This window comes from Pan paniscus, chromosome 1, assembly GCF_029289425.2.
Source record: "Pan paniscus chromosome 1, NHGRI_mPanPan1-v2.0_pri, whole genome shotgun sequence".
Classification (NCBI taxonomy): Eukaryota; Metazoa; Chordata; class Mammalia; order Primates; family Hominidae; genus Pan; species Pan paniscus.
Window position 1 is genome coordinate 2,222,147 of NC_073249.2, and position 12,616 is coordinate 2,234,762.

The 12,616-nt window shown below is 40.6% G+C and overlaps 1 protein-coding gene across 1 annotated transcript in view; it reads left to right on the forward strand.

The window, feature by feature from the left end:
* Positions 1-230: 230 nt before the first annotated feature.
* Positions 231-12,616, forward strand: part of LOC129394312 (kinesin-like protein KIF28P) — a 102,475-nt gene continuing 90,089 nt past the window's right edge. The window contains 3 exon segments of the mRNA XM_063596438.1: positions 231-250; positions 644-770; positions 10,647-10,841. Coding sequence (XP_063452508.1) covers positions 231-250; positions 644-770; positions 10,647-10,841 — 342 coding nt within the window.

Here is a 12,616-nt window from a genome sequence, read left to right on the forward strand (position 1 = left end):
GCATGTAATTTTGCCATCTTTGTAGTTTCACAAATTTTGTGTAATCTACCTCAAATGAATAATCCAAGTATTGGTTAACTATAATGTTGGCATCTCTTATTCGGCAAGCTTAAAGGCTCTTTAAAGTCTTAATTCGTCAAAGACTAATCCAGGTTAGATTGACCGGTTCACTGCTCACTTGCAACCTTATCAAAGGGTTTGACAAAGGGAAATGTAAAATAAATCTGTTTATGGCTATTGAGTGCATCTTGTATGTGCCTAATATTGATAGGATGAGATGTCTGAACAAATTTTTATAATATTGCTGTGAAGGAGCTTGCTACTGAACCACAGAAATCCCTTAATATTCAGGTTTTAAAACTGGCAAATTCTCACAGGACCTCAGGCACAGATTATTGAGGTTGGGAGAGAGTGAGTAGATGTAGAAAAGGAGAAAAACAACACACGCCCTGTTCTCTACAGTACAACTGTGTGCAATTAAGCAATGATGGTACTTGATGTAGGCTCTAACACTCATCAATAAATAAGTGTTGTAAAATAATTTATAACAGGTAATCGATAGTGTGTAATGAATGGACTATTAATTGATTATCTAGAAACGAACTGCTTTCGTGGGCTAAGCTTTTAATATTTTAATGTGAAGCATATGCAGTGTGCTTTCTGCATTTATTTTTCTACCAAATAATACAGATAATGAGAAATTGGTGAAAATGCCTACGCCAAGTGTTGACAGTGTGAAAGTAGCAGTGCGAGTGCGGCCTTTTAGTCAGGTTAGTGATGGATGTTACGCTGCCTTGTTGAAAATTTCACTGACTTTGATTTTATTACTTTTTTAATGATAGTTATCAAACTTGTATTTAAGCTGCTTGTCATTTATGGAATATTGAACTTATTTAAATGAACTTGTTAAATGAATAAAGAGCTAAACATAATTCAGTAAACAATTCTATTCCTTTGCACAAGTAGCACTATAAACATGGATGCAACATATGTCAAGTTAATACTTTTTTAAACCAATGCAATTTGGTGAATATAGATGTGTGGTACCTGTTTTTAATAAATGTACTTTTCCCCCCCCTCTGTGAATGTAGATCATAAGCAAACAAATTGCCTGTTCTAAATGAACTTTACATATATTTTAAATGAATGTATGTACTTACGTATAAATGTCTTTATATAGCTTGAATAAAAACTGCTCATTAAAATGTGTTGCTACAACATTTTAGGATAGCGCATGAATGATATTCTCGGACCTTGTAGCAACCGTGTATCCAATGATCAAAGCATTGGTTAAACTAAGGTGCTTAGTATCATAGTAGTAAGGTAAACAATGTACTCAGAGAGATACTTAGTATCATAGTAAGGTAAATGATATACTCAGAAAGATACTTAGTATCATAGTAGTAAGGTAAACAATGTACTCAAAGAGAGATACTTAGTATCATAGTAAGGTAAATGATATACTCAGAAAGATACTTAGTATCATAGTAAGGTAAACAATGTACTCAAAGAGATACTTAGTATCATAGTAAGGTAAATGATATACTCAGAAAGATACTTAGTATCATAGTAGTAAGGTAAACAATGTACTCAAAGAGAGATACTTAGTATCATAGTAAGGTAAATGATATACTCAGAAAGATACTTAGTATCATAGTAAGGTAAACAATGTACTCAAAGAGATACTTAGTATCATAGTAAGGTAAATGATATACTCAGAAAGATACTTAGTATCATAGTAGTAAGGTAAACAATGTACTCAGATACTTAGTATCATAGTAAGGTAAATGATATACTCAGAAAGATACTTAGTATCATAGTAGTAAGGTAAACAATGTACTCAGATACTTAGTATCATAGTAAGGTAAATGATACACTCAGAAAGATACTTAGTATCATAGTAGTAAGGTAAACAATGTACTCAGATACTATCAAGGTAAACAAGATACTCAGATACTTAGTATCATAGTAGTAAGGGAAACAATACTCAGATACTTAGTATCATAGTAGTAAGGGAAACAATATACTCAGATCAAGTATAGTTAATTCTGCCTGGATAGATCTTGAAGGCTTCCTAGATGTAGACAGAAGCATTTGAGAGGACTATAAAGGCTTTGTCAAAGGTCGATTAAGACTTGCTTGACAGAACAACATGCAAAGACCTGGTCCTGAATGGGCTACAATGGATTGACCTTATATGAGGTCTTCCCCCCGCCCCGCCCACTTCTACACCTTGCTGCTTTTACCATTATCAATATTACTTTGTACATCTTCAGTTGGTATCAGTTCTGTCTGTCCTGTGCCTCTGTATTCATCTATATTGTGGAAAGTATTTCAACAGCTGGGCACAGCTATGTAATTATGTAACTCCAGTTACATGTATAAGTAGGTAACTTTAAGTGTAGCTGCTATTTAAGGCTTCTAAAGTAGCATGGCTTCTAAGGCAACTGATCAAAAAATGCCAAAGAATGAATTTGTGACCAGTACATTAACTACTTTGGCCCAACCAGACCTTCAACAACAATGCAAATGGTTATTCCTGTGATCGTTTTCACTGGCCTCTGATATTGCCAGGATGAGTAACTGCAAATAAGGATTTGTAGGGTTAGGCACTAAAACAGTCATGTATTTACAGAACCTTTAGGTTCCCTTTACAAAAAGATTGCATTTTATTCAAGTTCACCAGCAAAGTTGCCAGACTAGAATAGTCTAAGCAAGGAGTAAGAAGGATGGATTCGGGAGATAGCTTGAAGGTACAGTGAGTGCTTGCTCTGTACCCACAGGGGCTATGTTCTAAGGCCCCCAGTGAATTCCTGAAACCACAGGTAGAACCTAACCCTATATATACACTACATGTTTTCTTGTACGTACATATCTATGATACTGTATAAATGAGTCACAGACTCTCGTACTTCGGGGCATGATTAAGTCACATAAGGGCACAAGCAGTGCGGTGCCACCACGCTCATCTGGTAACCAAGATGGTTCCTAAGCGGCTCTACATGGATATGCTAGATAAGGATGATTCACGTCCAGGCAGGACAGTGGGATGGCGTGAGATTTTCACATGCTTCTCAGACTGGTGGCACAATTTAAAACACAAGTTGTTTATTTCTGGAATTTTCCATTTCGTATTTTCATATTCTGGTTGACTGCTGGTAACAAACCACAGAAAGTGAAACTGCAGACAAGGGGGGACCACTGTAGACAGTTACAGATCATCCTGCCTAGACAACTGCAGTACCTCCTACATGAACTTGCCACCCCCAATCCATTATTTACCTAGCAGCAAGAGAAAAATACTAGTATCATGGAGCTCTCTGCTCAAAACCTTTCAGTTTATTAAAAATAAAGTTTTGCAGTTTACAGGGCCTAGGTGACCTGGACACTGCCTAATTTTCTAACTCCATATCTAGTGCTTTTGTTCATTGTGGGATCAGAGAACCTACTTTATGGCACTTTCATGATAAGAAGCAATATATTGGTGGGTACAGTGGCTCACACCTGTAATCCCAGCACTTTGGGAGGCTGAGTTCAAGACCAGCCTGGCCAACATGGTGAAACCCCATCTCTACTAAAAATACAAAAATTAGCCAGGTATGGTCACGCACGCTTGTAGTCCCAGCTACTTGGGAGGCTGAGACACGAGAATTGCTTTAATCCAGGAGGCAGAGGCTGCAGTGAACCAAGATCACACCACCGCACTCCAGCCTGGGCAACAGAGTGAGACTCTGTCTCAAAAATAAAAATAAAGCAATATATTCTCAGACTGTGTATTCTCTGGGCCTCAGTTTATCTGTAAAATGGGCTCTTGACACTTCACAAGATTGCTATTGTAACAGAGGAAATATGTCTATTGCAGAGCACAGTGCTTGACAACTATTTTAGCTGCTATGTTTTTCACCATAATCTCTTTTAAACAACTTTGAGGTAATACAATTCAAAGTATACAATTCAATGGTTTTAAATATGTGCAACAATCACCACAGTCAATTTCAGAACATTTCATCACCTAAGAATTTCTGCACCTTTTAGTTACCCTACTTCCCATCCCTAAGCAACCACTAATGTGCTCTGCAGATTTCCTTTCCTGGGCAAAAGTTTCCCGCGAGTGGAATCATATATAGTCTTTTGTGACTGGCTTCTTTCACACAGCGTGTTTTCAAGGTCCACCCATGTTGCAGCATATATTAAAACGTCATTCTCTATGGCTGGTGAATATTCAGTATTCTATTTTGTGTATACACAAAGTTTTGTTCATCAGTGGAAGGACACTTCAGTTGGTTCTGCATTTTGCCTATTATTAATGACTGCTACACACATTTGTGTACAAGTTTTTGTGTGGGCATGTTTTCATTTCTCTTGGTTATATACCTCAGCATTGAATTGCTGAGCCATATGGTAACTATGTTTCATCATTTGAGATATTCCCAGATTGTCCTCCAAAGCAGCTGTGCCAACGTATATTCCCAACAGCGGTACATGAGGGCTCCACGTTGTTCACCTCCTTGCCAACAATTGTTATCTGACTTTCCAATTACAGTCATCCTAGCTGATGTGAAGTGGCCTGTCGTGGCTGTGATTTACATTTCTCTAGTGACTAATGATATCAAGCATCTTTTTAGGGGTATTTGTGTATCTTCCTGGAGAAGTATCAATTCATTCTTTGCTCATTTTTTAAACTGGATCATCTTTATTATTGAGCTGATCTTTATAGATCATGAATATGAATCCTTATCAGATACATGATTTGCAAATTTTCCTCCCATTCTGTGGATTGTATTTTTCACATTCTCAGTGTTCTTTGAAGCAGAAACATTTTAAATGTTGGCAATTTTCTTGCTTTGCTTTAGATGTCATATCTAAGAATCCCTTGTCCAATCCAAGGCCATGCAGATTTACTCCTGTTCTCCTAAGGCTTTTATAGTTTTAGCTCTTACGTTTAGGCTTTTAATTCGAGATAATTTTGTATATAGTAAGAGTTCAATTTTTTTTTTTTTTTTTTTTTTTTTTTTAAGAGACAGAGCCTCACTGTGTCACCCAGGCTGGGGGGCAGTGGTGTGATCAAAGCTCGCTGTAACCTCAAACTCCTGGGCTCAGGTACTCCCCGTACTTCAGCCTCCAAAATAGCCAGGGCTATAGGTATGTGCCACTATGCCCAACTTTTTTTTCTTTTTTTAATCGAGATAGGGTCTCACTATGTTGCCAGGCTGGTCTCAAACTCCTGGCCTCAAGCTATCCCCCTACCTCAGGCTCCCAAAGAGTTGAGATTACAGGCGTGAGCCACTGCATCCAGCCAATTTCATTCTTTCTCACATAGCTATCCCATTCTCCCAGTATCATTTCTTAAAAAGGCTCTTCTTTTCCCCATTGGATGGTTCTAGCAGCCTTGTTGAAAAATCAGCTGACCATAGATGTCAGGGTTTATTTTTGGACTCAATTCTATTAATTTGTATGTCTGTCCTTGTCAATACCACACTGCCTTCATTACTGTTGGTTTGTATTAAGTTGTGAAATCAGGAAGTGTGAATTCTACTTTTTTCTTCATTTTCAAGATTGTTTTAGCTACTATGGGTCCTTTGCAATCCATATGAATTTTAGAAGCAGCTCATCATGGCCAGGCATGGTGGCTCACGCCTGTAATCCCAACAGTTTGGGAGGCCAAGACGGGTGGATCACCTGAGGTCAGGAGTTCGAGACTAGCCTGATCAACATGGTGAAACCCTGTCTCTAAGAAAAATACAAAAATTAGCCAGGCATGGTGGTGGGCACCTGTAATCCCAGCTATTCAGGAGGCTGGGGCAGGAGAATTGCCTGAACCCGGGAGGCAGAGGTTGCAGTGAGCTGAGACTGTGCCACTGCACTCTAGCCTGGGTGACAGAGTGAGACTCCGTCTCCAGAAAAAAAAAAAAAAAAAAAAAAAATTAGCTCAGCATTTTCTACAAAGAAGTCAGGTGGGTTCTCCTAGGGATTGCACTGGATCTGTATGTTACTTTGGTGAATACTGCCTTCCAAATGACCTTAAGTCTTCTGATCCATGAACATAGGATGTTTTTTCAGTCTCTGGTTTCTTAGTTTCTTTCAACAAAGTCATATAGCGGGCCCGGCGCAGTGGCTCACGCCTGTAATCCCAGCACTTTCGAAGGCTGAGGCGGGCGGATCACGAGGTCAGGAGATCGAGACCATCCTGGCTAACACGGTGAAACTCCGTCTCTACTAAAAATACAAAAAATTAGCCAGGTGTGGTGGTGGGTGCCTGTAGTCCCAGCTGCTCAGGAGGCTGAGGCAGGAGAATGGTGTGAACCCCGGAGGTGGAGCTTGCAGTGAGCTGAGATCACGCCACTGCACTCCCAGCCTGGGCGACAGGGTGAGACTGTCTCACAAAAAAAAAAAAAAAAAAAAAAAAAAAAAGTCATATCGATTTCAGAGTATGGTTTGTACTTCTTTCATTAAATGTATTCCTATTTTATCATTATTTATTTATTTATTTTTGAGACAGTTTTTCACTCTTGTTGCCCAGGCTAGAGTGCTGTGGCACAATCTCAGCTCACTGCAACCTCCACCTCCCAGGTTCAAGCGATTCTCCTGCTTCAGCCTCCCAAGTAGCTGGGATTACAGGCGCCCTCCACCATGCCCGGCTAATTTTTTTGTTTGTATTTTTAATAGAGACAGGGTTTCACCATGTTGGCCAGGCTGGTCTCGAACCCCTGACCTCAGGTGGTCCACCCACCTTGGCCTCCCAAAGTGCTGGGATTACAGGCGTGAGCCACTGCACCCGGCCTTATATTTTTATTTTTTATTTTTGTGGGTACCCACAAAATTATGTAACTGCCTTACAGTTAAAGGGGGGCACGCCACACCATGCAGAGCCACATGGGGAAGTACCAAGGACAGGCAAAACAAAGGAGAGAGCAGGACTTAGAGCCTTTGCCGTAGTTTCTGCAGGAAGGAATGGGCAAGGCAGAGGAGACAAGTTTGACAAGTTTAGGATTGGATAGTATGAATAATTTTGATGGACTCTGACCTTTAAGAGTGGTCTTTAGTTGTTTAGTACCTGGCCTTGGGGGTGATTTAGAGCAGGGGAAGTACTGGCTTGGTGTATAGGAGTTAGATAGAGGAGGTAGTTGGGGATACGGGCTTTGATTGGTTGGTTTGCACATGAAAGGCAAGTTGTTTGCTATCTCTAAGAATCTGATAGCCTTGGTGAGCTGCAGGACGTCAAACCATCATAAAGTATAGATCTCCATAGGATGCCATAGTGAATAGTGCTATGTTTTCCTGAGGAGATATAAGACTTAGCTACTCGGCCGGGCGCGGTGGCTCACGCCTGTAATCCCAGCACTTTGGGAGGCCGAGATGGGCGGATCACAAGGTCAGGAGATCAAGACCATCCTGGCTAACAAGATGAAACCTCATCTCTACCAAAAATACAAAAAAATTAGCTGGGCATGGTGGTGAGTGCCTGTAGTCCCAGCTACTTGGGAGGCTGAGACAGGAGAATGGCGTGAACCCGGGAGGTGGAGCTTGCAGTGAGCCGAGGTCATGCCACTGCACTCCAGTCTGGGTGACAGAGCGAGATTCAGTCTCAAAAAAAAAAAAAAAAAAAAAAAAAAAAGACAGCTACTCATAATTATGACATAATCATGATTGGTAATGTGGGGAAGCAAATGTCTCAAAGCTTCTATACATATGTATATATTTTTTCACATATACAGAAAATTTTAAAATGCGATTAATACAATAATTTCCGTTGTTGAACCAACTTTGAAGCCCTAGGATAAATTCCATTTGGTCGTGGTATGCAATTCTTCTTATACGTTGCTGGATTTAGTTTCATAGTATTTTGTTGAGGATTTTTGCATGCATAGTCATAAGAGATAATGGTTTGTAATTGTGTTTTTTCTTTTTGAGACGCAGTCTCACTCTGTCACCCGGGCTGGAGTTCAGTGGCACAGCGTCAGCTCACTGCAACCTCCACCTCCTGGGTTCAAGCAATTCTCATGCCTCAGCTTCTTGAGTAGCTGGGATTACAGGCACCCACCACCACGCCCGGCTAATTTTTGTATTTTTAGTGGAGACACAGTTTCACCATGTTGGTCAGGCTGGTCTCGAACTCCTGACCTCATGATCCGCCTTCCTCAGCCTCCCAAAGTGCTAGGATTACACGTGTGAGCCACCGTGCCCGGCATGTAGTTTTTTGTTTTTGTTTTTCTGAGACAGAGTCTCACTCTGTCGCCCAGGCTGGAGTGCAGTGGCGCAATCTTGGCTCACTGCAAGCTCTGCCTCCTGGGTTCAGGCCATTCTCCTGCCTCAGCCTCCCAAGTAACTGTGACTAAAGGCACCTGCCACCATGCCTGGCTAATTTTTTCTATTTTTGGTAGAGATGGGGTTTCACCATGTTAGCCAGGATGGTCTCGATCTCCTGACCTCGTGATCCACCCGCCTCGGCCTCCCACAGTGCTGGGATTACAGGCGTGAGTCACCGCGCCCGGCCAGCATTTCTACTTCTATGTCTTCCCTTGTTCTGGGTCTATTTAGATTTTTTTCTTGAGTCAATTTCTGTTATTTCTGCCTTTGTAGGAATTTATTTCATCTAAGTTATCTAATTTGTTGGTATTTATTTGTTCAAAGTATTCCTTTACAATCCTTTCTTTAATCATAGTTTTCTTTCATTCTGTGAATATATTCATAATGACTACTTTAAAAGTATTTTTCTGATAAATCCTGCATCTGCTCACTCTGTTTTTGTTACCTGTTTCTTCCTCAGTGTATGGATCATACTTTCCTGTTACTTTGCGTGCCTCCTAATTTTTTCTTAGAAACTGGACATTGTAGATATATCGTAGCAGCTCCTAGCTCTGCGTCTCCTCTGTGGCTTGTTACTTTCATTTGCCAGTTTGTTTAGTGACTGGCTGAATTATTTTAGTAAAGTCTATTATGTCCTCCAGCCCCCACCCTTGTTCCTTAGGGAAGCACAGTTTTGGGTCTGCCCCAGTCACACTGGGAGAACAATGGTTTTGGTAGGGCCCCCTTCCTGTCTTTCCTTGCCCATGCCCAGCTGTTAAACTTCACTATTTGCTGGCTGATTATTGTTTTCAACAATGTCCTGGGGTATAAATTGCTTTACAAATGAATCCGATCAAATTCTGCTTCCTTTGAAGGGAATCGTTTCTAAAACCAGTGTTTGATATTTTTCACCTTCCAACTATCTTATTCTCCAGTTCATCCCCGCTAATTAGAGGGCATACACTTTTACTTGTATTTGACTCTTTTCTCAGTTGTCTTTCATCACAACCTCCACCATTCTCGAGGGCATCCTTAGGCTTGAACTTCCCCAATCTGTTACAAATGAAGTCAGTTCCTTTAGGAAGAGATGTTAGGCACCGTGGGTTGTATGGCCTAATTATCCCCCAGGCAAAATCTCTAAGCCAGAGCTCTGGAATTGGTTGTGTGAACAATAGTCAATTGCTCTTCAGATGACACACCTGCTCTAGGAGCTGAGTCCTCAGTGGAGGTGGGGTCCTAGCCTAAGGTCCTCTCAGCTTGTCTCTCCTGGTGTTGAACCCTTTCAGGACCCAGGGCAAAAGTGATAAGTACTCCAGTAAGCTCAGCATGCTGCAACCAAAATAGAGCCTCCATTCCTCGAGTGAGAGCTGGGTGTCAAAGGGAGACCCCCAATTAACCTGACACTTGGCCTCACTAACAGGTAGAGAGAGGCAGAATGAGAAATGCTAATATCTGGATCTTCCTGGGAAGAAAGTCCTCCAGCTGCGATCTGGAGCAGAGACAGAATCCTGTGTTACTGGCTCTAGCTGTCCAGAGTGGAATCTCCACCTTCCTGAGCTGGCAGGGAAAGGAAAGGAATGATCTTGCTTCAAATACCACAAACTCTTTTCTTACAAAATTTTAGTACATTTTCTTGAATAGATGTTTTTTTTTCTTTTTGAGACAGTCTCACTCTGTCGCCCAGGCTGGAGTGCCGTGGTGCAATCTCAGCTCACTACAGCCTCCATCTCCCAAGTTCAAGCGATTCTTATGCCGTAGCCTCCTGAGTAGCTGGGATTACAGGCACCTACCACCACACCCAGATAATTTTTGTATTTTTAGTAGAGACGGGGTTTCACCATGTTGGCCAGGCTGGTCTCAAACTCCTGACCTCAAGTCATCTGCCCGCCTTAGCCTCCCAAAGTGCTGGGACTACAGGTGTGAGCCACTGCACCCGGCCACGAATAGATGTTTCTTCATGTGCTGTTTGTCCTTAGGACCATTAAAAAGAGTTTTTTTCTTCATTTTCATTTTTTGATGGATAATTTTTCACTAGTTTTACTGGGGAGTTCACCAGTTATGCAGGAAGTCAGTCTCTCCACTACTGTAGTTATTATTATTAGTATACCTGGGTGTTAGAGAGCCAGCTCTTCTCAGAAAGTTAATGTGACTAGAGACAAACCTTTCAAAAATTCCGAGGGAGTACAGGAACAACTGCTTGTCATAATAGCTGCTAAAAGTAACACAATTAGAGAACAAACTGAGGGAAGGGTAAGTTCTTGGCTTAATTTCTTGCTAGGTATAAAGACTTGCAAAACAATGAACTTGCATAACAAAGAGAAACTGGAATGATTGACTCTGAATTTGTAATTTGACTGTAGAGAGAGAAGAATTCTGGGAGCAAATGTGTGATTTCCATGCATTCTGGAACTACCACCACTACACAGGACCCTAAGAATCCAGAGCATGTGAAGACATTTACTTCTGACCTGGCATATTGGTCTCACAATGGATTTCAAAGGGATAAGGATGGTGTCCTTATTTCAGCTGATCCTAGTCATAAATTTGCAGGCCAGGTAAGTTGCTTTAAAACACAGCTTCAATGCCAGTTTTTTGTTGTTTTGTTTTTGATGATGTGTTCACAGTGTGAAAGTACAATAATTTTATGCAAGCATAAATATATGCTTCCATATGAGAATTTCACTTTAAATTTACTCCTTTTCTATGCTGAACGTGAGGTCCAAAAATACAGCTATTGCCTAAGTAATTTTTAGATACTCAAATTCATTTGCCAATGTATTGACACACTGAAAAAGGTATGACAGTCAAGTCAATTATATTTTGCTTCCTTGAGATAAGCAAAATAAGCAAACTGTATGAGGCACTTAGCATCTGAGAACTTCTGTTTTAATGAGCATTTATCATATGCCATGCACTGTTCTGCCTGAAAGTTGCTCACGATTTGGTTTGGGGAGACAGGAAAAAAGTACACTCAGATGTTGCAGGCTCTGTGATAAGATGTATGGGATACAGTGGGGTACAAAGGTGAGGTGGTCATTCAATCTAGACAGGATATTTGGTGAATGGTTTAATAAAGGGTATGATGTTTAGGCTGAATTTTGACAGACAAGGAGAAACGGTCAGAAAAAGTTATGGGGAGGAAATGAACAGAGCCTCAGTGACATGTGGGACAATCTTACTCTACATGTAATTGGAGTCACAGAAAGAATGGGAGGGGTGTGTGTGCAAAAAGTCCTTGAAGGAATGATGGCTGAAATTTTCCCGAATTTGATGGAAACTATAAACCCACAGGTCTAAGAAGAGCAATAAGTCCTAAGTAGAATAAGGAAAATCACAGTAATTCTCATTTTCATTAAATTGCTCTAATCCAGTGATAAAATCTTAAAACAAGTGAGAAAAGATGGAGGAACAACAAGAATGACCACAGATATATTGTCAGAACTATGCGAGCTAGAACACAATGGAGAGACGTACAAGCTGAAAGCAATTCTCAACCTTGGGCAGGAGCAGTGGTTCATGCCTGTAATCCCAGCACTTTGAAAGGCCGAGGCAGGTAGATCGTTTGAAGTCAGGAGTTCAAGACTAGCCTGGCCAACATGGTGAAACCCCATCTCTCCTAAAAATACAAAACAAAACTAGCTGGGCATGGTGGCACATGCCTGTTATCCCAGCTACTAGGGAGGCTGAGGCAGGAGAGTCACTTGAACCCAGGAGATGGAGGTTGCAGTGAGCTGAGATCACACCACTGCGCTCTAGCCTGGGTGACAGAATGAGACTCCATCTCAAAAAAAAAAAAAAAAAGAAAAGAAATTCTCAACCTAGAACACTGTGCCCAAGAAAATTTTTTTCTAATTTTGAATCTTTCAGAAAGATCACTGATTGTCAAAGCAAGAATAATAAATTCTGTTGGGATTCAAAACAAATACAGAAATAAAATATGACTACACCAAAAAAAAGAGACAGCTACCAGAAGTATATTGTTTGAAGGTTTTGCATTATAGAGGAAGTAATATAATATTTGAAAATAAAATATTTTAAAGAAATCTATTGTGACCCTAGAGCACAGGGTTTGTTTTATTACAAACACAGGGTGATGTTTTATTAACATCAGTTAATAAAAACATTAAAAATCCATTACTAGTAAACATACATAATATAAAAATATTTTTATGAAAAGTCATTTTCTTTTTTTATTATTTATTGATTTATTTATTTTGAGATGGAGTCTCGCTCTGTCACCCAGGCTGGAGTGCAGTGGCGCAGTCTCGGCTCACTGCAACTTCTGCCTCCCAGGTTCAAGCAATTCTCCTGCCTCAGCCTCCCAAGTAGC